The 26,126-nt window shown below is 41.5% G+C and overlaps 1 protein-coding gene across 1 annotated transcript in view; it reads left to right on the top strand.

The window, feature by feature from the left end:
- The window catches only part of LOC132107786 (kin of IRRE-like protein 1), a 44,653-nt gene that overhangs the window by 7,547 nt on the left and 10,980 nt on the right, over positions 1–26,126 (top strand). The window contains exons 2-5 of the mRNA XM_059513994.1: positions 21,150–21,302; positions 22,083–22,232; positions 23,989–24,146; positions 25,771–25,921. Of these exons, the coding sequence (XP_059369977.1) occupies positions 21,150–21,302; positions 22,083–22,232; positions 23,989–24,146; positions 25,771–25,921 (612 nt within the window). The remainder of the gene's footprint in view (positions 1–21,149; positions 21,303–22,082; positions 22,233–23,988; positions 24,147–25,770; positions 25,922–26,126) is intronic.

Here is a 26,126-nt window from a genome sequence, read left to right as displayed (position 1 = left end):
GATACTCGTATGGCATAGATATGGATGAGTTTTGGCCTGCTTTGATTCGCTTGCACTCTGCAGACTGGAGCGAGATGGACTGGCTGCGAGCGGTTGAGTGCTCTGGGCTCTTTTACAGGGAGAGGTTGGCGCTCAGAGACAAATTCAACTTAAAGGTCAGTTTTGTTTACAGCAGAGAGCAAATTGCGAGATTTTCTCCCCAGACAACATTCTAGCGTACAAATTTTATATGTGTTGCTGGGACTGATGTTGAGAATGATTTTCAAGTTTGTGAATAGGACTAAAGGGATAAGGATAATGCTTCTCCATATAGGAAAAAAAGGAAAACTCTCACTGAAGGTAAACAAAAATCTGTAAGTTAACCTAATTCCAATCCCTCGAAAAATTTGTTTCCATATTTCCCGCGGTCTCATTTGCCCATCATAATGTTCAATGTTCCTGATGACACATACAGCTGTTAGATTAGGGGGGTCTTGAAACAATGGCTCTCTCAGTTTTCTGCCCGAGACATGCTACACATAGCCGTATTGTTCACAGACATAAGACAAGGACCCTGGGGTCTCACCCACTTGTTCTGCAGCTTTCCACCCCCTAAACAGACACTCACCACATCCAAATATTGAGGAGAATTAGTAGAATAGAGAAAGCAAATGAGAAAGTTTTGGAGGGAAAGGCTGTAATCAGCTTGCCCATGCAGGAGCACACAGATAAAGAACTTGGCATTGCATTCAGGGGGGCTTTTGTTATCAGCTGTCAGTTTCTCCAGCTTGCATGCCTAACGGCAGAGCCCAGAGGAGAGGTGGCCAGTTGTTCCTCACTCTGGGACAAGGCCATCTCCTCCATCTCCATTGTTTTCCTCTTGCTTCGTCTCCGTCCACCCACATCCTCACCTCATCTGCCTTGGGCGGAAAGACGAGCGAGTGGACAAAGAGGAATTGTGCTGACTTCTTCCTCTAGAGGAGAAATTGAAAAAGAGGGATATGATGTCATCGGATATCTTCAGTTACATTAAAATGGACAGTTTGTTTTCCCAGGCCAAGAGTGACTCTTAAAATTTGAATTGTATCTTCTGTATCCAAATTCCTTGGGATTCTTGTCAACGATGTTCTGATGATGAGATACAGTAGGCAGTAGGGTCAGATAATCACGGATAGTTGAATACAGTGAAAAAAAGAGGGTGTTTACTGCTGACGATACTCCCTGATCACAAAGGGGTGAGGTTCAGAATTTAATTTGTTAATTTGGAGAAAATCATTAAAACAATGCCTAAGGAAAGAGACACAGTTTCAAACACTCATTTCCTATTTTTAGAAGCACTTTGCTAGCATTTTTTCTCCCAAAATGCGAAAAGTGTCACTCGTTACTGGGGGAAATGTATCACAATTTGGTACGAACAGGAGCAAGGAAGTGTTTTGACACAGGCGTGTGTAGAATGAGCTGGGATTTGGTGGAGCGCACATCGGCTCCTATTTTACTATCACCTCCAGTCCTCCAAGACAAAATTTCATATCTCCTGCTGTGACACAGAAAGCAACCGTAAATTGAAATTTATCTTCATTGTTGCTGCAATATCTGGGCTCACATTATCCTCTCGGGCCGAGATCCCTAAGCCCGGTCTTAAAGATGGCCCTGATAAGAGAGGATGTTTTCTACAGTGAAAAAAAAATCTAATTCTGCTATGAAAACTGTTCATTCATTTTATCTGTCTATTTATTGAATATTACATTTTTTGTGTTTATGTTTGGGGGAAAATGCTGTATTGCAAATCATTGAGCGATATTTGACATTATGGTCCTTTATTATCTGTACTGGGATTTGTTGTACTTATGGATTCATGCATACATTCATTGATGAGTCATAGATGTTCAGATGGACTGACAGCTAAAAGTAATTGACTGTTTCTCTAGCACACACACACAGTCTCGTGGTTAAAGCTAAATGCCCTTTGTAGGGTGATTAGTCAAAGTCTGACTGTTTAATTAATGATTACTCCATCACAGAAGACATTGTGTGCCTGAGAGAGAAATAAAAGCTCTCAAGAAAGCCACAGTCTGATTGTGATATTGTGTGAGATGCCTTAGGATCAAACTTTGCCTCTGATATTCAGTTTAAAGCATTTCTTGCGAAAAAGTCATTTTAGGTTTTGACACAATGTCACATTGTGAAGGCCGGTTTTTATTTGTTAAACATTTTTTGAGCTGATAAACTAGCTAAAAAAGGTTCTGCCACGTTTAGATGTGTGCAGTAAAGCTTTTCGGTTAGTTTATCTGTCCTGTTTTATCTAGAAACTTGATAATATGGAGTATTTCATACTGATTTAGTAATTACAGTAATATAGTCTTTGATATCTATGGTCTTGTAGTACACTGAATTCAGTTCCACTAATACTGTCTAGATTCTGTATCATCATAGGATCTTATACCTGCTTCCGTTATGAAATAGCATCATATTAAACAACAGATCTCAGCTCAGCACAGCCCTACTTGAGCCTTTGGCATAAAGAGTGTCATGCAGACAGGAAGACCGTCATTATCAGCTAGTTGTGAGCTCATTCTCTCACTCTTTCTCTCTGTCTGTCTCTTGTTCTCTGTCGCACACACACTCACATCCCTTAACCAAATAGTTTGTTCTTCTTCTCTGGAAACCCCAGTGGAATGTGTGTGCAAATATTGTGATTGTGAGCTCGACCGTTAACATAATTCTCCACACCGGAGAGAAGACCTCACACAACCTCCCCCACCACACCAGGGTTGAAAGGCATCTCTGTTTAGTTTTCAGACAGCTGGGAAAGAAATTGAGAAAAGCGTGTATGTCTTTCCTTTTCTCTCCCCATCGTCTTTCTTGTTCTTGATTGCTGGGATATTAAGGCATGGCTTCGAACGCCACAGTGGGAGGTCGAGGGAGAAGCTTGCCAATTTGCTATTAAGTGAGGGGTGTCAGTCAAGGCGCATCAAACAAGCTTTCGGCCGTCACTCATGTGTCCAAACATGGTAATTTTATCGACTGTCCAATGCTATCTGAAACAAGCCAGTGCCTTTGGAAAATAGAAAGGGCGATCAAATGATTTAGAAGGTAGAAAGGATGGCAGCAAAGAAAGCGAGAGAGCCATTTAGCAAAGGTGTGGAAGGCTCAGGAGCCCATGCGGCTTCACAAAGTGGTGTGCAAAGGCAGAAAGGGAAGAGAGGAAAAGAGGGGAGTCAAACAGATTAACTTCCAGCATCTTAGCTCTGAAGGTAATGGATACCCTTGTACTGGTGTGAAGGAACCCCATCATCTGTTCTCCCAGTTTAAAAGTAGGAAACACTGTAACAAAGACAAATCAGATGAAAAGTGACCGTCTGACACAGGAGAATGTAAAGGGCATTTGGAGACACCTGGGGGCAATGATGAAGCCGTGACAAAGCAGACATGGTTTGAATGCACGGGTTAGCCGGAGCTGGGTGGATGAAAAGGAAAGTGTGGTGGGGGGTAGTGTTGATGGGTTGAATTTGATACAAAGCCTCTTTCAGACGATGAGGTAATGCCAGGCAGTGCCCCTGGACCTTCCTGATTGATGCATTCCAGCCGCTCTACTGCTGTGGGAGGGCTGTAAAGGATTACAGCACCGAACCCTGCCCAGAGAAAGACAGAGAAATCACTAATGGTCTGTGACTATTGTCTGGGCGAGGCATCCAAAGCCTGCAGTTCTCTGCGGAGATGAAGAGGAAGTTCACACACACACAGACACAGGGACAGGTACACGATACACACTGAATAGAGCTTCCTCAGCGTTGTTGCACAGGATATTGGCTGTTTACTTTTGAAATTCTCTCCCTGGTTCTGGCTTGCTGTAAACACTGGTGTGGCGTGCTTGTCAGTCACAGATAAGGACAGAGATAAATAGGAGAGGGAGGGAGTGAGATCGAAGACAAAGAGATACAAAGGGAAAGAGAAGTTGCTTGCTAAACATAATGTCTCTTGGAGTGAATAATGAGTCTGTATGGACAGATGAAGTCTAAAAAAGTGATCCAATGCTTACATTAGATCCTGGTTTCTCCCAAAGTTTTTTCTCCATTCTGTCACTGATGGAGTTTTGTTTCCTTGTCGCTGTCGCCTCTGGCTTGCTTAGTTGAGGACACTTCTTTTCCAGCGATATCGTCGACTTGGTTGCACAGATGCTATTTAAACCGAACTGAGCTGTATGATGACATCACTGAATTCAATGATGAATGACCTTTAACTGAAATTGAGTGTTTACTATTGTCCTTTTGCATTATTGACACACTATTTTCCTATTTAATACTGTAAAGCTGCTTTGACACAATCTGTATTGTTAAACGCACTAAATAAATAAGGTGACTTGACTAAATTATCTGAGCTTTTTAGAACTTTACCAAGCCGCCCCACAAGGTGACACTTTTTATGCTGTTAATATGCCTATTATGCAGATTAGAATGGAATATGCTCCATAGTTCCACAATACTTCACTCTGCTCGGATGAAAATATCTGCTTACGGTAGCATGAGTTTCTGTGATTGTGGAATATATAGCCATGCTGTTCACCAGCAACATTTGGCTAGTGGTACTGATAGACCAACATGATCTGAAATATATCATGCTAAGCAGCTTTGCTAGCGAGGTATCCATTATGCAGTGTGATCTAGAGCATTATTTGTGCCCTGTGTTGTCATTGGAGAAGAACATTTCCTTGCAATCCCTATTTTGTGTTACTTGTATAAATGAAAAAGAATAATAGGACAAATGCATAAATAAGAAAAGCCATCAAGCAGCCAAGGAAGTATGGGCTGGCTCATGTGTGGAGGATAGAATGAGAAAACAGCAATAAGGGGTCTGATGCTAATGCAAACTGCTTGGTACTTTACCTCAAGCCACTTGTTTTTTGCTTTCTTGTCGAATGGATTGTTTATGTTACCGAGGTGTGACAAAATAGCCTGACCAGTATGCTGAGAAAAAGATGCATTGGTATTGGAGGACACAGCGGGTCTTCCAGCTCTGGGCTCCAGGCTGGCTTTGTACGCAGCAGGCTGCTTGGTTTCAAGCATTTCCAAACAGGGCCACCTCAAAACAGGTGAGAGAATGAGGAGCGTGTTCCTGCTTGGAACCACACTTCCCTAGGTTCTTCTCACTTTGAGCAGCAGGCGAAGCGAGATACTCTCATGCCTAAAGATACGGGTTCAGCTTTCTCTATGAGCTGCATCCCCCCCGCGAGGAGATTTAGTGATGATTTATGAAGCCCTCTAGAAAACGGCACAAATGTGAAAGGTTTTCATATGATACTGACATCTCGCTTCCAAAGTCAATGTTTTGCTGAGTTTTGGTGGAGCTACAGCTTTGAGAAAGCTTGTTTAGATATGAAGGGATTTCACAGGCAGAGGAATTTGTGGGAGCTTTTTTAAGGGAGTATTTCCTTTTGAGCTTTGTACTGCTAGCAGGGCCAAATAAGACAAAACGTATGCTTTTAGAAAGTATTTAAACAGCAAAATAATGAAGACATCACTGTTCAATAAGTAGTTCAATTTATTATCTACATTAAACAGAATAAACTTGTTTTTCTCTTTAAAATAAAATGGTTCATTTCCCTGTCTGTCGGCTGTTTTGGCTGTATCAGTTTAGCACATTGTTATAAAACATGCAGTGTAGTCTAATAGACCCTTTGGTAAGTCCAGCCTTGAAAACATACTGACCAGTTCTACCTAAGTTGCCATAAACCTTTTTGTCTTAAAAGCTTGTGCTTTTTTTCTAATGGAAATTTATAGAGAATAGGCATGTTTTGGATGGTTTTGAACTTAATATTACAGAAAACCATTAAATGTTCTTGCTGGGTCACTTATACATCCACAAGATACCTATAAAGTATACTGTACAATAGAAGCACAGAAATAAGGGTATTTTGTCTGTTTACAATTTTTTTTAAATGACTCTGGAGAAGTACTCAGATTATCAATAAGAACATTGCTATTTTCTCCAAGGCACATTCATGTTACTTATTTACACTCTTTCTTTTAACTCAATTTTACATATTGATTCAGGTCATTGAAGTACAATAGTAACTTGAGAGTTCACAGTACAGTGGTAAATATGTGCTGTTCACTTACACTGATCTTATCAGATGCAATCATGATCAAATGAGGGTTTTCCCCTTAAGCTGATTGTAAGAAGTTTTTGCCTCAATTCTGATTGTTTAGATTTTTCTTTGTAATTTGAGCTTCTTTAAAGAAAAATGGCGGGAAAAAGGTTTGCAATGTTATAGATCCTAAAATAAATAATAAAAAAATATTTTTTATTAAATGTTTTATAATATGAGCACATATTAATGCAAATCCATAAATTCACAGAATATTCCAGTTTGTGATGTTCTTCAAAGATTATGCATGTTAGCAGCATTATTCAAGATGGCCAGAGTTTTAAGAGTCTGATTAAAGAGAGATTTTGGAATTTCAACTATTTATTTTTTAAAAAAGGTCAACAAGTCTTTACAGAATTCTGATTAATTTGGACATTTGTTAAGTGTAGAAACTGGTGCAGGGGTGTGTCTGATGTCTTCACTTTTTCACTCAGCTTGTTGAGAGGAGGTGATGGATAGGCTTCTAATGGACCCCCTCAATCACAAGCTACTTAAGCAGGCTGATCAGTAACAGAGAGCAAAGAGGCCAACCCAAGCCCCCCTTTCAACAAAGCCACAGGGTGGTTCAGCGATCATCCATAGTCATTAGCCCTGTAACAGTCCTTACGCGGCAAGCTTTCGCTCTTTTACCAGGCATCGGAGAAATCTATGGACAAAACTCACCATGAAAGAGTCTTGAATTGTCAGCCAGAACCTTAAAAGGCTCTGTTAAAGCTGAGTCTTTTGTCCCAGTGTGATGTGGTAGCTTCGTGCGAAACCTCTTTTGTTTTGCTTATGTTATTAATGCACTCACTTAAGTGTAAAAGCAGATTCAACTCAGTAGGGACAAAAGAAAGGGTGTGTGTGTGTGTATATATATATATATATATATATATATATATATATATATATATATATATATATATATATATATTTTTTTTTTTTTTTTTATATATATATATATTGCACAAAGGTGTTTGTACTGTGGGCATGTCAGTGTGAAGGTGTGAAGTGTACTTATTTGTTGGTGGAAGCTTCCTGAGAGTCTGTTGCCATCACTGATTTGTATAAAACACCAGAGTTTAAAGTTGGACGAACTCATAAGCCATGTTCCTTAGAGCCAAGCAAAGAATTCACAAATATTAGTATAAGGTGGGGTCTCTCCTCTCAAAAAACCTCTCCAGCTCTCCCTTTTGTCTCCGTCTCTCCCTGTGATTCAGTGTATCCTGTTAACAAGTGCCAGCTTCATGCAATACCCATAACACAAGTCAGTGTGTGTGTTTTCACACCAATTAACAGCTCTCTTTTGGTGCCTGCTGAGGTGATGATGGCCTGTCTCTGGCCAGGCGCATGGTGTTTGTGTGTATTTTGAATGTGTTTTTTTTTTTTTTTTTGAGGCACTGATAGAAATCTTTTTCTATGTTCATTAATTAGCAGTATAATTAGTGGGGGTAGAACCTTGTCGGTCTGATAGAGAGCGAGCCAACGGGTCCAATAAACGTCTTTCAGTTTTCATATAGAGTTCTCTCAGTCTTTGCAAATCTACCATTGGCTGACTTGCTCTCTGTCAAATTAACAGCCTACTTTGTGCCGTTCACAATCTGCCCCTTAAGAGGTAAAAACTCTTCCATTGGCCTTGAGTTGAGTGGACATTAATATCAGGCTGGTCCTCATTGGCGCAAATGGCAATGTTGGAGAAAAATTATTCTGTCCAGACTTCTTCCTTTCTTTCCCTCTCTCCCTCACACTATCTTTCTTTAGGCTCTCGAAGCCAAACCAGCATCCCCTCCTCTCTTGCACTCTCAATCTAGATAATTCAATCTGTCCAATATCAAATAATCGCTTCCATTTTTTCGGCCCATTTTAACCTTATCATTGGCGCTGCTTCCTCAGGGGACCGAGTCTTGTTTCACCTTGTTAAGAGAGAAAGAGAGAGAGAGGGAGCCCAAGAGCGATAACCCGGGATAGGGGTGAAACGAGGTGGGTGACGAATAGTTCTCTAAGGAGCGGGGAGTGAAGACAGTTTGTTGTTCTCAAAATGTGAACGAGTGGGCAAACAGGCTAAGGAGCTTTTTTTTCTGAAAAAGAAAAGGTGGATAGTAGGAGCAAGGATCGTGCAAAAAGAAAAAGTGTAAAATGTGAAGCATGAGAAATGTGCTCTACGGGATTGTGAACACTGGAGCACCTCTACGTCCCATAGTCTTTTTTAACACTCTCTCTTGGCACTTAATTAAAATCCAATAAGGTTCTCGCCTGGTGGCCATTGTTCCCAACCTTTGTTTACCTTCTCTAGGAGCATCGCTAGCGGCTTAATCTTGCAAGAAAGTGGGGTTGATAGGTCAAGACCAGACTCTAGTCGCCACCCTGAGTGAGAAAGGTTGGGGGAACTCTTTTCCCTCATCTTTCTGTTCTTTGTGGTGTGTTTCTCTCTTTCTTTTTCTTTTCCTCATTTCCCCAGGAAACTAATATGTAAGCTTGATTGTTCTAAGTTGATTTCAAGCTTGCCCCTGGGAAGAGATGGGCTTTTGGAGTTGGTTTTAATTAAGATTTAACAGAAGCCTCCCTCAAGAAGGAAAATTTAGTGGTTTCTCTGGATGGAGGGATGAAAGTGGACAAGAGGAGGTGGAACAGATTGCCCAGCAAAAAAAAAAAAGGAAGTTATTCATTAGGGAAGATAGAAAGATATTTTACAAATATACAATTTTATGTCTGTTGAATTATATTAGGTTACTTAGAGGATGCATTTATTCACACTTGCAGATTAGATTTTTTTCCCCTGTTCTCTTTACCCGCTCGAGTGGAAAATCTAAATTGTACAATCCTTTTTTCTCCCAAATATCAGAATCTATAGAGATTGATTTGGGCTTCCTATGATCCAAACCCATATCCTGTAAAGCTGCAGGCAAGCAATCTCCAGATTATCTAGATGTTTTAGTGATCGATAGCGACACCTCATGTACCTTTTTTCCACTGAAATTGTGCTGAGGCTGGAGCCAGGGCTTGGGGAATCTGCGAAACTCATAGTTTCAGAAATTAATTGAAAATGGATTTAACATTTAACATTAATTTTAATTTAACTGAGGTGTATAGATAGACAAAATACCCAAATAATGTATAAATATATAGTGTGATTATATATTTAATATGTTTGATGTAACAATTAGAAATAATGTAACTTAATAAATAAAAAGCATATTAATCAATGAATATATTATATCAATAAATAATAAATGTTAATTTATATTTTTTATCGATAATTTGTATCTACACAATAAAGTGACTAGAGTAGCTGTACAGCCCAACAGTATTAAATATGAGGTGTTTGGTTTGAGTTTTTTTTTTTTATGCTTTTGTTTTTTTGTGGTGGAGCAGAATAGATCCAGGTTGGGCTCCGGCATCAACATTGTGTCGGTTGAACAGGAATAATGAATTAAGAGCACATACCTCACTTGTTTACCAGCCTATAAAGTAGCCCAGAAACTGAGATTTACTTGATGATAAAGCTTTGCTTTTGTAATCTTTAAAGCGGTCATGGTGTCTGGTGAGTAAATCATAATTTGGATCCGTTGGTGTCCTGGTCATGACCGTACAGGGAATTAGATTCCTACAGAGTGGAGAGTCTGTATGCATGTGTGTGTGTGGCCTTTCTCTGCTCTTGAATATCTTTCGTTTTCTCACACACTCTTTCTTCTCTTTCTCCCCCTCTGTCTCTCTGGATAATGGGCTTGTACACAGGTGGCCATGTCCCTTCGATGGACACCCCCAGACGTCCTTGTTAGACACTTAATTAAAAGCCTTATCACAGGAAAACACGCTGAGACATTCCAATATGGGCCTGGGCATCAGAGATACTGCCACAACCAGACAGCGTCCATCTATTACTGCTGTCTGCTTAACTGTCCAGCCTAACAGTGTGTGTGTGTGTTAAAGCATAAAAGAATAAGGAGTTTGCATGCAAAATTAGAAATTGTGCAAGTTGTTTTAGGATAGATAAAGAGTGAATGACGTTTACCTAGTATTAACATCTATTTTTAGAGATCTGTTTGAAACAGGAAATTGCTAAAGACAGGTGTAAATAGGATCCAGAAACATTTTGAGGTTTGTCTTTGAAAGAAAATAACTTACTGATGATCTATCCACATCTTTTTATTTCTGTCTTTGCATTTTAAATGCAAGTTATCACCAGGTGTAAACAGCAATATGTCTCAGCTGACCACTCATGATTGGATTGCTTAAGCGATCTTAATACCAGGTGTTAACAGGGCTTAAGGATAGAAAGAAGGAGGTTTTTTTCAACATAGCATGGCTGATTCAACACATGTGGGTCGGTTATCGGCACTCCTCCCATGGTCAGTTAACTTTTAGAGCTTAGAACAGGAGGGGGAAAAAAAACCTAACGAAAGGAAGACACAATGAAGTTTTTACGTTCATCACGCCACTAGCTGAGTAGGCACACTAGGTGTTAAAGAAGAGCAAGGAGGTCAAGTGTCCCTCCCACTGCATTCTTCAGCAGCGCTAAGCAGGGACCAGCACACAGGGACCATATGTCCCAAACTCTAGTCAATGATCCACCCCAAATAAAGGGACAAAGCCCTTTTTAGTCAATTGAGACCGGGGAAATCTGCAGTTCTGCACTGGCAGCATAGCACCAGTCAACAAGAAGATAGTGAAAAGGAGGAGGACAGGGAAAGAGGGAGAAAGAGAGAACATGAGAGGGACTTGGCATTTTCCATCACATTAACTAGGAACAATCCTGCCAAACAGCCTTGAGGCTCCTTCTCTTTTTTTCTTGACTTCTTCTGTAGGTTGCCCGGTTCCAAAGCCCCCAGGAGACTCTCTTCAAAAGCTCAGTGTCCATTCCTCTTGCTCAGATGCTCAGCTAATAATGCCACAGCCAAAGCATAGAGATCTATATCTCTGGCTATCAAAAAGCAAGTTCTCTTATGTTTAAGCTGGTTCTTGTGCACTGGGGATTTAAAGGTTTACAGGAGCACGTCCCATTTTTTAAAAGGCCACAACAAACCTATCCAATCATAAAATAACAGCCAGGTGGCACATCCTGGTGTGAAGGTGCACTCCGATGTGGGGGTAGTCTTAGCAAAATAAAGAAGGAAGAGAGATAAAGAAAGCTTAGCAAAGACATGGAGAGGCCAAAGCGGCACTGTAAAGTGCACGGGGTTCCTGGGGGAAAAATAGATCAGGCATGTATTCTGGCGCTGCAGCGATTAATATCAGTGGAGGAAAAAAGGTCAAACTTGACTGGAAAACGCTACAGTATATCATTGTTACTGGCACGGCCCACATTTCATACATCACGCCATGCTGTGCTGCCTTGACTCTCCCGTCGCTGGTCTCCAAGCCATAGCCCACGCCAAGTATTATCAAAGATTGATAGAGTGTCCTAGTTAACTGGGGAGGGTGTAGGAAGTTGGAAGGAGGGATGAAGTGGGGAAGGAAGATTTGCCACCTCTGCGTTTCGGGGGTTACAACTTCTTGTCTTGTTGAAACACGATGGCACCAATCAGTGAAAACGTATGTACTTATGTCACATTTTTAGCTAGAACTAACATAAAAAACATCCCTTTTTGGCTAAAAGTAATACTTTGTTGTCTGGATAACAGTTATGCTCAGCTATGATTTTTGTGTGGCTACGTTAACAATCTCTCCCTCATCATCCCTTTTCTCTTGTTCAGAGTGCTTGCTTAATAATTAATTGATTTATTAGTTCTCTCATTAATCATTCATTCATTAATCAGGGCCAGATTTTTCGAGAGGAAGTGGTTCAATCCGTAAAAGACCAAAAAAAAAAAAAATCCTGACTTCACATTTCAGCCTAATTACGCTTCTTTGCTAATCACCACCAAAGAAATGGAGTTTCAGAAATTACTTTTTTTTTCTCCCCTTCCTCCCTCCCTCTTCTCTTTTGTGTTAAGCAAGCCAGGATGTATTGAGGTCGGCAGGTATTATTTTTTTCAATCCTTTTTCTATTCTCTTTCGCCACCCGTTATTTTGTGTTCTGGGGGGTTAAAGTCATCAGTCATGTTAAAAGAACTCTTTGAGTCCAGGCTAATCTGATGAACAAGAATGTCCGGTCTTTAATTAAACTACCCAACCCCCTACCACCTTAACTTGATAGAAGAAGGAAATGCAAAATTTGGTAACTGAGAAAACCACATACATCGATTAATCACGGCGGTTTTGAAGGCAGTCTGTGAGCGTGGTTCAGCCCTTTCACCGGCGAAGAGGCAGCTCATTGTTTCAGCCTATGCCACCCTCCCCAGAGAGATGAAGGAGCTGTTTGTCTAATTGTATACGGTTACGTGATGCAGACAGAAGTTGCCACCACATAGGTGTCGCAAGAAAGGAAGCAAAACAGGCAGAATGAAGCTAAAGGGAAATTGTGATAGAACAGAAATGAAATCTCTCATACATCAAAAAAATCGGTGGTCTTCAAAAACAACACTCACCCATGGCCACTCTATTTTGAGGCGAAAGGAAAAAACATCAAATTAGAAAGCTTCAATAGAACTGCCAGCGCCACATTAACCTCCAAGCGGTAAAAAAAGCACACACATTGAACAACCCTAACAAGGTATTCATTGAACCCATCTCTCTTTATTTTCCAACACACATACTCTCATGCATGCACAGACTTCAAAATGCCACTAACAACTGAGGTTGCAGCTAATTTTCCTTTCTTCTCTGCATTTAGACCAATAAAGTGCATGGCCCTCTTTGCTCTAATGAGATGCATACATTTACAACATCACTCATCCTCATTAAATAATAATAATAATAATAATAAAGACAGTATGAGGGAAAAAAAAATATTAATTATGAAATGCATGGAGAGCCACAGGGGCCTCCACTGGGCTCAATTAGGAAGTGTAGGCCACAAATCCCCAGACTAAATTAATTGACACCCCAGGGCATTGAGTCTAGCATCCCAATAGCTCAGTATAAGTGCTAGATTTCTTTGTTTTCATTTCATTTGCTTTTTGAAAGTGAGTGCAGGGCAGAGAGATCAACAAAGGCAAATAAGCGGGGCATGTTTAAATGTGATCTTTTCATTGACTTTATGGATTTTTAATCATCTTGCCATATGTACAGTGTTGCTTTTTCTCAGTGTTGTTTACCCCAACTTCACAGCCAAAGGAATGAAATGAGACTGCATATAAAAGCATTGTTTATTTATTAATTTGTCTTTATTGTCTTTATTTATTTTTCCTCACAGTGAATGAGGCCCATCAGAGGCGGACTGATTGTAGATGTTCCCATCTTTGTGTGGACGTTGGTGCATTCAGCTACCCACACATTTATGCAAAGAGCACAACGCTAATGATTTAAAAGCATACTAGATCTTAGATCATACTGTACACTAAGCAAACAGAGAGCAAACAAGAGAGAGGTAAAGTGAGATTGGTGCATGTTGTAAGAGAGAGAGAATTAGAGAAAGGCGGCACGGAAAGTAGATAAAGTAGAGTGAGAGAAGGGAGAGCAGCAGCAGTAACCATTTCCAGAAAATACCAGGAGACCTGCAGGAATGAAATGACAAGACTGACTCAATCAACATCTTGTCAAGACAGTTGGCTGATGTGTAGAGACAATCTCATCCTCCCCCTCTTCCTTCCCTCTCTAGTTTTTTTTTCTACCCAGCCTCTTTGTGTTCCTAGCAGAGAGCTTTCCGTCTGCAAGTAGAGGAGTTCTTAGACTCTGAAGTGGGAGAGTGAGAATGGGAACGCTGGAATAATGACACTTGGAAAAGTTCTGATGCTCACCAGAGACTTGGCACAGCATAGAGGAGTGCGTGACATACACAGACTCTGCTGCAAGTAGAGGACCTAAGAGCCACTCACACACACACACACACACACACACACATACATACACACATATTTCTCATTTATCATCCTTCTTATCTGACCTGGTAGGGTTGACACAATCTGATGATGTGGTCATTGTTACCCGCTGTTCTCAGGCCAAGATTACAACTTTTTTACTTTTGCAAATCTTGGTGGTTAAGGGTATTCTGGGTGGTTGGCAGGTTGCTCTGGATGGTTTCTAGGTGATTACTTATTTAGACCCAGGTCTCTAGATGGCTTAGGTCCCTCCTTGACAGTTTGTCATTTGCCAAGTAAAACTTTTAAGTCTGATTATTTAGAAAAGCAAAAGCGCAAAACTCATCAAACAAGCCACATGATCTGAGGGTTACTCATCGCTTTGAATAAAATCTTCTGCAAAATAAACAAATGCAAATATAAATCATTCATGTCCATAGTCAGCAAATCCCTAACCTTAACTATGAGAAATTTTCTTAGCAAACACCACTAAAAAGAGAATAAGACAGAGTCAGAAATAACTGCAGGGTGAGATGCTTGATTATAGATTCCTTCATTCCTTCTTAAAAGCATGGGCTTGTTTGAGCCCTCTATCTGTCAGAAGCCTGCTCTTGCATTCTCTACCCCTGCTTGGAAGCTCTTATGTCCTATTCTCAGATTTTTCTTGCCACTGCGGACCCCCCATCATCCCCGTTTCACTCTCTCTGTTGACAGGCTGACTTGAACCCCTGCAATTTTCATGCCGATAAATAGAGAAAGGACAGGGACAAGGAGGGAGTGAGCGAGGGACAGGGTGTCTGGAATGCGGAGAGAGGAGCAGAAACAGGCATGGAGAAGGCAAATCAACAATTTGTCACACCTTATGTAACTGTGAAAAGGGCCCTGCTCAGCATTGATGTTGGGGATCAGGCCTGGCTGACAGGAGAAAAGAGAAAGTGGGGGTTTACTAAAGGGATCGGAGGGGCTAGAAAAAGAGAGGGAAGGACAGAGGAAGAAGGTTTGATGGATGGATGAGCTGGATGGTCGTTTTGAAAAGGGTCTCGCACTGTGCCAGGATGCTTACAATAGACTGCCGACTGAATAAGAGGCTAGGAGGATTAAACCCCTGCAAACAGCTCTTAAAAAGCTGTAAGGCTGCAATTTAGACACAAAACAACACTGAAAGTGAGAAATAAAGATGCGACTGGAATGGGAGGCAGGCGATAAGGAGCAGAAGATGAGACCAGGTGAACAGGAAAAGCAAGAACAAGGATGAGGAGACAGGAATTAAATGTGGCAGCTTCTGAAACTGCATAAGGAGCAAATACCAGTGGCCTTTGGCTCAGTTTGTTTGGACAATAGGTAGAGGAGATGGCTATGTTTACAAGGGAGACTTTTCAAATGCAGACGGTTACAAGGACTTTGGTGTAACACATCTTCACATGTGCCTAAACTATTTCACACTCACACACAGAAAAACACACACTCACCGTCCACAATGAGAATGAAACAATAGAGTCTACCCACACCAAACAAAAGGATAATTCCATGGCGCAGAATGGAGCTCAGCTCTTTCCAGCTTGGGTTTAGTGGCCTTATCTGTAGCAGGCACAATGGATCGCTTTTAGCCAGCCCTGTTTATTTCCAGTAAGTTACTTTTTCCCCACTGTACCCATCCACAACTTTACCCTTCTTTCTCTCGTATTCCTATCTCTCCTCTAGACGAGGCTTGAGCACAATGCTCAAGGTGCTGTTTGAACTTAACAGTAGAGCAGGCTACGAAAAGGGTGAATTGAACATTTCAGTGATTTTGGCCTTTCTATTATTTACAGGACAGGAAATGGTGGAATGAATTTGATTGAGATACTTGCATTTGATGAAACGATCCAACAGTGAAATGATGCACATGCATTTTTGGCAAACAAAACAGTGTCTGGGGGGGGGGGGGGTCTAAATATGGCTTGACATGCGATAAATATTCGGATTTATCCACAACTGTGCCAGGGGCAAAAACCAAGTGCTACACACACAAACATACACCTTCACTAATACCATCAAGACTCCCTGCTGTCTCTAGCGAGGGTAGACTAGAGAGGGATCGTTGCTAACATCTGTTCGACCGTTCGTCCCAGTGAGGCAGATATGCATCCTGGGCTCTAAAAACAGCCTGGAGAAAGTAGGGGAGAGTGAGAGAAAAAAGCAAAGCTCTTTAATATGTCATGCTCAAGTCAGACCCAGCTGCAACTGCACTTAACGTGTGACAAAAAAAGACAAAGTCACTGTGTCAAAGTAGCAACTAAATGTGAGCCGCAATCCCCACAGCACGCCTGCCCTATTTACGCCACCACATGAACACAGACTCCTCTCTGCTTCCATCCAGTGCCGTGAAATGATATTCCATTTTGAAAAAATCCGGATTAAAGTGTATCAGGCCAAGTGTGTTGTGACCTTGTTACTAGGGGAAGGGGGAACGCGTAAACACACAGGCACATGCAGATGCCACACACTGTGGAGCAAATCACAACGTAGGTTTTAGAGATGGCTTTCTCTGTCTTATCCCACGCTCCTCTTTATTTGTTATGGTACCTTATAATGACATTGCATGAGCCAGACAGACATGTTAATACCAAGCCTTTTGTCCGACCTGCTCATTATGTAAGTATAATATTTATTATAATTTATATTAATTTTCCTTTATTGTTAATGAACTTCTGGTAGTGTTAAATCAGTTTTTCCTTGAGGGCATTTTAAGCAGGAGAGGCTTAGAAAACCTTAAAAGAGTCCATCTACCTTAAAGGAAAAAAAAAAGAAAATTTTCTCCCACCATTACTGCTCTTCATCTCAACACCTCCTCCTTTTTATTTTTGTTTTTTTCCTTCTTTCATCCCTCTCTTCTCTGTCATGAATGAACTCATGTAATTAAGCCGCTAACATGCCGTTAAAGAATCGGCTAATTCAGCAAGGAGGAATTATTCCAATTTGAAATGACTCATTAACCAGACGTGATATTTTGTTGAGCTTCTCTTGGAGCAAGGTTTGGAAAGCGTTGAATCACTCCCATGGTGTGAACGCGTTTCGCTGTATATGTGGGTTTGTGTGTGTGAATGTCGACATGCGTTGCAAGGGTAATAAACATGCTTTTGGTATTGCTCATACGGCCTGGTGCGTGCATTGATATGGGTGCGTAACTTGTAAATGGGCCCGAATGCAAGCTGTGAATGTCTTGTGTGTGTGAGAGAGAGTGATTAAAGACATGCACAGAGGCACAACTCAGTGAGGGGTCTAAAGAGGAACTATTGAATGTAAAAAAGCCCTTAAACATCGACTCATCCTGATGAATTATCACAGCTCGTAAACATTTAGATGCTGGAGCAAGATTCTTTAATTGCAATCGATGTTCATCCAGTACCGGACGCAAAAAGGAGAATCCCAGAAGCGCAACACAATTATAGTATCTGTAAAAAGACTCAATATCTCATAAAAGTGGAGCTCCAGGGATGGCAGGACTGTACAAAAAATAATGTTTCTATATAAACATACAGTAAAATGCATGGCTTAGAAATACCGCCGCTAGTAATATTGTCAAAAAGAGGTTTGTTTTTGACAGAAGAGTCATATTTAGCTCTTTTGATCGTCGTCTTCTTTTTTTTAATCATGTGTCATAGAGGGCTTCCATAAGTCTGTTTCCAAAAATAAAGAGGTATTTGCTACTTAGTTTCTGATCATTTAGAGTTTTTTTTTCACAATAACATACAATAGCATGATAATAATACTAAATTAAGACCCGTTTACACTAGTGCATTTTCATTTTAGAATTAAAACAATCCAAGTATACACTGCCATTTTAGCTTCATTTCAGAAATGATCTCTGTCTACACTACATAACCGAAGACGCATGTCATGTGACCATTTGTGCACACTGGGCATGCGCTTAAAAGTGTAAACAAGAAGTCAGGTTCAACAATGAGCATGATTACTGATCATGATACGGTTACATGGTTATCAAGGATACGCAGAGATCATGTGGGCAGCTACGCCATCATTTTCAAAAGTCTCTGTTTTGGTCCGTTTACACTGAAAGGCAAAAACTGGAAAAGACTGGAGAAGTGTAAACGCAAAAGTTATGCGTTTTAAATTGAAAACTCACTAGTGTAAACGAGCCCAAGAAAAGGTTTAATACTAAAAGTAACATTCGAATCATGAAGTAGGGAAGAAACTAGGTAGGTCTTTGGAAGAGAGACAACTAGTTCTGAGCATTGGTATTCTTCTCTCAGTAAAAGTTCCTAAGGGAATGGGACACTTGTGGGATGCAGGGTAATCTGAGGGTGGTAGCAAATAGTAGGTGTCAAATTAGTGTTTTTATCTTATTTTCATTTACAATTTAAAATGGCTATTTGTCAGTTATGTTATAACATACCAATCTGCCTTCCTAGTAGAAAATTGGTATGTCCATTTTATTGCAGTGCCTCCCTCTTGCACTATTTCTTCTCCTGTCTGGTTGTGTCCAACCTCAAAAGAAGAAAAGAGGACTGTCAGCACAAGTGGGAGAAAAGAGCAAGTTTGAAAAGACCTGAAATCTGCACTGGCTTTGCCTTGGAGGGAAAGAAAGCTTATGTTTCTGAGAGCGAACTCTGGTGTGGGGTTGTGTAGGAGGTTAGGGGGTGGATGGTCTTTGCTGCACCCCTTGATGGAGTGGATAATTGAGTCTCGACCAAACTCGACCAAGCTCGGAAGCCCCTTTTCAGCTCTAAGAAATGCAGTGAGAATGATGAAGTGAGAGAGAGAAAGTGAGAACAACAGAGAGTGAGAGAGGATGGAGGAGAAAGAAAATCCTGGGCTCCCTCAGGGGGGGAAAACCGCTATTGAAAAGCTATTAAACTTGCATTTAGCAGGATTGATTGGAAATGAAGAGGCCTATTAAATCCAAGGGACAAGAGGACAATAATGTGTTTCTGGCCACCGTATGTTGCCCTCCTTTCACCGTCTTGCTGGCCCCCCTGGGGTGGGGCCCCCTACCCTGTCTGTTTAAACACCCCTGGCCCAAAGAGAGAAGTTTCAGAGGGGTTGAGCACCAGCTGAATAGATCCCTCTTTATCCACCACTGGCACCCTATTCTCCTTTTTAACCACACAGAAATAAAAGGGCAAAGAAAGAGGAGGAAAGCCAGAAAAAAATGGGGGGGACAGTTCATTTCTTTTTGAAGAACCAGTAACAGCCCTCCCTTTCTAAAATCTCTCCTTTCCCCCCTCACCTTCTCTGAAATCTCATGTGAATGGATTAGTTACTTCTGGCTGGTTGCCATCTTTCTACTTTCAAGAGGGCTCATGATGCACCGGATCCAATCATGAAGCTTTTGCAATGGAGAAACACAGAAATGTGTGTAAGAAGGCTGTGTGTGTACATAAAAGTGACGGGGATAGCGAGAGAGAGAAGGCTGTTTGTTGTTTAGTCTGGGTGCATTTAGTAGGATGGAGAGCCTCTATGCAAATTAGGCAAAAAAGACAGAGCAAAAAGTGTTTAGAAAGGAGAAAGAAAGATGACAGCAAAGCCTAAATAGAGGCAGTGAGGCGCCAGGTGCCTTTCTCAGCCCGCTACGGATGGCTCTCATGGGATGCCGAAAGCTCCTTTGATTGTTTAACATACAATTTTACTGAAAAACACCACTTCCCCCACCCTGGGAAGTGGTAACAGATTCTCTTGCTCAACAGGACATCGTTTTCCATGTCATTCTATTCATTTTGCCATATGGGCATAGGAAAGAGTTAAATAAGTCATGACCAGCTGACACCTAGACCCCTTGCCAACTGCAGAAAACCAAACTGTTGTAAAATGTGTTACGTAGTTCGCTTTTTTTTTCAACCGGAAGATGATGCAACATAAGCCTTTTCTGCATCAATCAGTTAACCAAATGCCACTCGCTGGTCTTGTAAAAAAATTAAAAAAAATAAAATAAAATTAGCACACCGCGTGACCAGTCGTGGTCAGTCAGTTAGGTCAGTCAGACCACGGAGGCAAGCTGTGAACAGCTGATGCGGTCAGCTGTCAAATCGCTCCAATCACTACCACACTCCTATAAGACACGGGACATATATATATATATATACATGGCACTACTGCTCTGTAAGTATGCTCAACGGCTGGCAACCCTCCCTCCCTCCCTCCCCATTATAAGCATGAGCACATTACTGTGCACCTTCTGGCTGTTGTCTTCTTTGTTTCAGATCACTAAGGCTTCGGAAATCTTAGCTGGTATGGACCTCACTGCTGAGAGACACCCATCATCATAACCAGGCTACAGGATAGACGTACCACTGCCACATCTAGTTTGCTTTAAAGACTTAATTATGTATTTCTAAACTCATGGTTCCAGGGGGTTAATGTTAAAGCTCTTGTATGTTCAATTATTCTGGGAGCTAGAACCCCCATAAGGAACCATACCGCCAAAGATAAATTGTGTTCAATAAACTCAAGTAAACTTGCCAAAGTGGTTCCTGTCTGAACTTTACTTAAAAGAGTTTGGTTGGGTAGGCAAAGTGGTTTTAGATCAGTGTAAAAGGGTAATATGTTCCTAGAGCCCAGTGCATGGGTACTGCAAGGAAAATTGTGTTTCATTGTGTATCTGGAAGAGTATTACCTGCTGCAGAGAGATGGTCAATGTGAGCTGGAATGGCTCTTGCTGATTCAGCGCTAATATACTATCGCACTAATGTGTTCTGTGCTTTCCCATCTCTCTCCCTGTACAAAATCACTGACCTGAAAGCTGGAATGGTTAGAGCAAAATGACAGATAGGATTCAGCTTTAGGAGGGAGAGTCTTGCTGCAGTTAACCATGGTGATCCAACTAGCTACTGGCCCATTTCAAAGAGCCAGAATGATACAAAGAAAAGTGGCACTTCTACATTTAAAGGAAAACTCAAACAGAATAAATGCTATGGCATGCCTTTTTAAGCAGTTTGTTGATATGGTATATATGGTAGATTGAAGCCTCTCATTGCATTTGAACAATGTTATAAAGTCATAAGCCCTTAAGGATGCTTCGGTTTTACAATGTTTGAAGTAAATTTCATCATCATTGGGGTCCACACAGACCTATGTATGTATGTATGTATGTGGACAGTCTGTGATCAACTACTTGGATCAACTGTGCTCATTATACATATTTCATCACAATATCAAACCGTAACTAATGTATTAATGTTTGTGTGTGTGTGTGTGTTTTCCTCCTGCAGTGTCTCAAGCAGCCTACTTTTCCCAGCAGCCCCAAGACCAAGTAGTGGTTGCTGGCCAATCAGTGACCTTGCCCTGTGTGATTGTGGGATACCGGGGCATGGTGCAGTGGACCAAAGATGGCTTGGCGCTAGGCGGTGAACGAGACCTACCCGGTAAGAATTTTATGAGGCCCAAACAAACAACGAAAAACTGTTTGAGTGAAGTTAGTGAGTCATTCCATTCAACAGTGTTTTTTAACACTGAGCCGGTTTTGAAAATTTAATTGAACAAGGAAAAAATGAAGTCAACTTAATTCATTTTCAAGGTGCTTCTAAATGGTGCACTGGTTTGTAATTAGCTAGAAACCCACTTTCCTATATGTCAACCAAATTTAGAGCAAGTAGCAAGGCAGAAATGATGCCGTTCCCCCAGGAGGTACACAATGCTTATTAAAGTCGATTTACCAAGGCTTAGTCTTCTTTTATCTTCATCTTTTTCTTTCCAATTAACAACTGGGAGATAAAACCAATCATAGATTGGCAGGTAAAGGGCAGCATCCCTTCTCTGCAGCGGATGTGTGTTTGAGTAATGTCACTGCCTCAATTCCTCAGTTGTATTGAATGAAGAAATGGGAAGGCAAACAAACACCACGGCTAATGCAAACTAGCGTTTAATTTGTCTAATCATCTCAGCCGTCTGCTAGGTCCGAGGTGGAGAATCAATCACCGCTCATGTCATGCATTGACATTTAAAATGATTTCCCCAGCAGTTTTGAAGGCAACAACCTGGACAGTGAAGCTAGTCTATGCTTACTGGATGCATAAGCGAGGCATCTCACATGTTGCCGCTGACATACGTTTTTAATGTGCATTTAATAGTGTCTCAAAACTAGCCCTATCTGTGATGGCAATATGTGTGTGTATATCTCTAACAGTGATTTTTGTGTGGATCAGGTTGGGTACGTTACTCTCTGATGGGAGACCCGCTATCAGGAGAGCACAGCTTGGTGATCGATTCAGCTGAGCTTGGCGATGATGCGGTCTACGAGTGTCAAGCCACGCAGGCTGGCCTGCGATCACACAGAGCCAAACTGACGGTGCTGGGTAAGAACTCTGATATGAGTGAGTGAGTGTGATTGAGAGTGAGAAGAAACCATTGCGATATAACTCTCCTGCAGCTGATTAATAGCAGGGGAATAGAGCATTCATCATAGTCCCCAATTCCATTAACAGTATTTAAAATACTGCCTCAAATACGTAACACTGCAAATTTCTCTGCTCCAAATAAACACTTCAGAGATCCCACCCCCATGCAATCATAAGTCAAGCCTTCATTATTTATTCACAATTTTAAATCACGGCACAACAGAACTCATTTTTTTCAAACAGAGCGAAACTGAGTCGACAGAAACACTGAGAAAATGATCCAACCCCACCTCACTGTTTCTTTCTCTCTCACTCTATAGCCTACTGACACTTAACACGGTGAAGGGCCAAGGAAATGTGATTGCAGCAGTCAGAAATGACTTGCGTGAATGGTTAAAAGTCAAAGTCTGCACAGTTAGCACATTCTACAGTGACTCACGGAATTCATCAACTGCAGGGCTGCTTTTACATTAATGCAATGTGATTGATCTACATATTCTCTGGCATTTAGCGACAGTGGGTGGGGGGGACCTTGGGATTTTAGCTCAGTGCTACATTGCTGACACCTGGTGGCCCGACTTGGACACATCCGTGTCTTATAGTACCTGGAAAACATAGATTTCCCCTGCAGTCCAAGCATTTCAAGGGCTAAAAATATGAGATGTTAAAGATTTAGCAATATGAGAGCGAGAAAGGCCAAGTTTGTTACTGCACAATAAAAATAATTCTGCCTCTAATTGAACAAAGTTGGCACAGCCGCAGAGACTCACCGAAGAAAAGTAGGGCTACAACAATAGCCTTACTGCACACTGCCGATGTTTGCCACACTGTTCGAAATCCCAGACCAGAGCGTAGCGAATATGCCAGCTCCTGTGTGCAGGGAATGAGGTGTGTGTGTGTTTGCACATGTATGTGAGCTTTCATGTGTGCACGTGGATGTAGGGGCATGTGGGGAAATCAATGCAGCCGGATAAAACCAAAGCAATCCAACAGAGTCAAAGAATTCAACAGCAGGAGTGCATTCGAGGGAATCCACATGGAAATTAGAATCACCTCGCACACAGTTTCCATTAGCGCCTAGGCAAGACCAGCGAAAAGACCTCTCGAAAAGACAATTCTGATACAAAAACAGAAATTGGTTCGGAGAAAAGGAACAGGACAGGCAGATGTGCCACAGTATATGTACCACATTTTTTTTTTTTTGCATGTTTCTGTGAATACTGTGAGATGGACACCTTCATCAATGGTGGCAGACACTATTTGCCCAAGGCTTGCACACAGGCGTGCAAACAAATGAACAAATCAGTAATTCAGAGGAAACGGGCCTGCAGCAGAGTGCCTGTAAATAGACTCATAATGGCAATCTCAGCCATGTTAAAAGGGCGTGAGTACTATCTTAACCTTTTTTCAGAGAAAGCCAATGTCTCTCAATCTATCTGTCCATTTACCAGGTTGTTCTGTATAGGTCAAACTGGCAGAATTAAATGATTCTGCATTGCAGTCAGGAAGGCTTTAGGGTATGGCTTTACATATGAAAATACAGTACATGTAACATATGCTAGGATGTATGTCACTTGTGGGTTCCCATAGTGATTGGACACCTGTACATTTCAGGCTAATTGAGTGGAACTGACATAGACGTCCACATCTGAAATGTATAATGTAGTTTTAATGTTTTTCTTGAAGATAAAAAAAATCTCCAATTCTTTTTCAGTGCCACCATCAGATCCCGTAGTGGATGGAGGGCCAGTGGTCCGTCTCAAAGCTCATACACCCCATAACCTGACATGCCGGGCATCTGGAGCCAAACCTGCCGCAGATATTACCTGGTACCGAGATGGAGAGATAATGCATGATGCCATCTACTTAAAGGTGAGACTGTGGACACATCAGTCTTTATGGCAGACACGAGAATCATTATGGCTGATTACCACTTAGGATCTCTGTCTTGCCCCTTACCTGTCATTTACCTTAGCTCCACCACATAGTGAACATCCAAAGTTGCAATTCAATCTCTGTACGTCTCATCCTCATCACCCTACCCTTCTTTTGTGCCTCTATTTTCTCTCACTCTCGCTGTTGCTCTAATACTCGAGCATAACTGGAGCATGTCAAAGCTCAGACAGGCATAAGCGTTTGATACAGTTTCCGCTGAGAGAGAAAGAGCAAAGGAGGGAGAGAGGGAGTGAGAGAAGAAAAAGAAAGGGAGAGGGTTGGAGAAGAGAGGGGAAATCCACCACAACAATGCCGAAACACAATGGGAAGTGCAGTGGAGCATGAACCGGCTGCAACTGTGAAAGTGTCACATTTGTCATGCTCTCTGACCACGCTAAACGACACTAAACAACACGTTTAAGGGGGCAAGAGCCAGCAGTGAATCGAGGGAAGAGGAGAAAAGCGAGAGAGAGAGAAAGAAAGACAGATGAATCACGGAAAGCAGATGAGGGAAAGATGAGCTTGTTTAAGAGCGAGGTGGAGTACTCAAAGCCACTTTGATTTAAGCTGGAGGAGAAAACGAGATGGAAAAGCAACATGAAGACACAAAGAACAAAGTGAAGGAATGTGAAAAAGGTAGACGGGGGGCAAGTCGTTGGGAGAGAGCAGATGAGCAATAAGAAAAGGACAGTGAGTGGTAAGGCTGATGACAGGCGGCGTCATGACTCGATCTAGCGTAAAAATGCTTTCAGCGCATCGGAGGTTAAGTGTGTGACCTGCCATCGATTCACCCTCAGGCTCTCCAGGGAACTGTCTTCCCATAATGCTCCAGCCCCAGTACAGCACTCTGTGTCTTCCCCCCCCAATCATCCAAAACCTAAAATTGCACCTGATCCTCCATTAAGGCTGTATTGTAGATTCAGCGGGCAGCAATTCGCCTAGACTCTACACCTCTCCCCACTTAAGCGTATTGATTTCTCACACACAATAAATAGATTTCAAAGATGATGTGCAGCAGGAAGAGCTGATAGACAGATCTTTGTGAAAACGTGCTAAAGGCAAAATGGGCCCGGCAACGTCATAAAACACAGATGCTCACCTGTCTCACTAAACTGATGGCGGCTTTAATTCACTGCAATGCTCAGCCTGAGGTGCTGGCACAGACTTGAGCTCAAATGGGATTACGGACATCATGGGAATTCCTTATTAAATTAGGACTTGCATCAGGAAATATAGAACAATTAGATTAGGATTATCATATCTGTGTGATTTTAACAGTGATAACAAGATGTGTGTTTTGTATCTGAAGTAAACCAACCATTAGGGCGAAATAACATTGTACTAGCCACACTGTCTGTCAAATGTCTCTTCTTATTTGAATTTAAAAGGTGTCACACATAACAGAAATGATGGATAGTTTTGTTAAGAGCTGCCTTTGACATTATTTTCAGAACATTTCATTGAGGCATTCTATTTTCAGAGAGCTGCAGCAATTTGTTCCACCAGCACTGATAGTGTCTCAATTTTTAACCGGTTTCACACCGTTTCACTGTCTTTTCAGACTTTGATGGAGGATGGAAAGAGAGAAACAGCGGTTAGTATGCTACCCATGGTGCCTGAGGACAGCGATTCTGGACGTACATACACCTGCAGGGTCCTAAACCCAGCCGCCCCTGCAGGTCGCCAAACTTCAGTTACCATCAGTGTTCAGCGTGAGTAGTTTTAAATTATTTTTTTCTGCGATGCAGATTATGTGGTACTTATTTCATTTATGCAGCCACAACCAAATATATATATATATATATATATATATATAGCGAATTCTTGAATACCAGAGAGTGGTATTTCAAGATTAGTGATTCGGTAAATGTGAGACTTGGTTTAAATGTATTTACCTGGCACTGTACAATTGTCTAT

Source organism: Carassius carassius, chromosome 28 (assembly GCF_963082965.1).
Source record: "Carassius carassius chromosome 28, fCarCar2.1, whole genome shotgun sequence".
Lineage (NCBI taxonomy): Eukaryota > Metazoa > Chordata > Actinopteri > Cypriniformes > Cyprinidae > Carassius > Carassius carassius.
The sequence above is the reverse complement of the archived record's forward strand: the minus strand, read 5'-3'. Positions and strand labels throughout refer to the sequence as shown.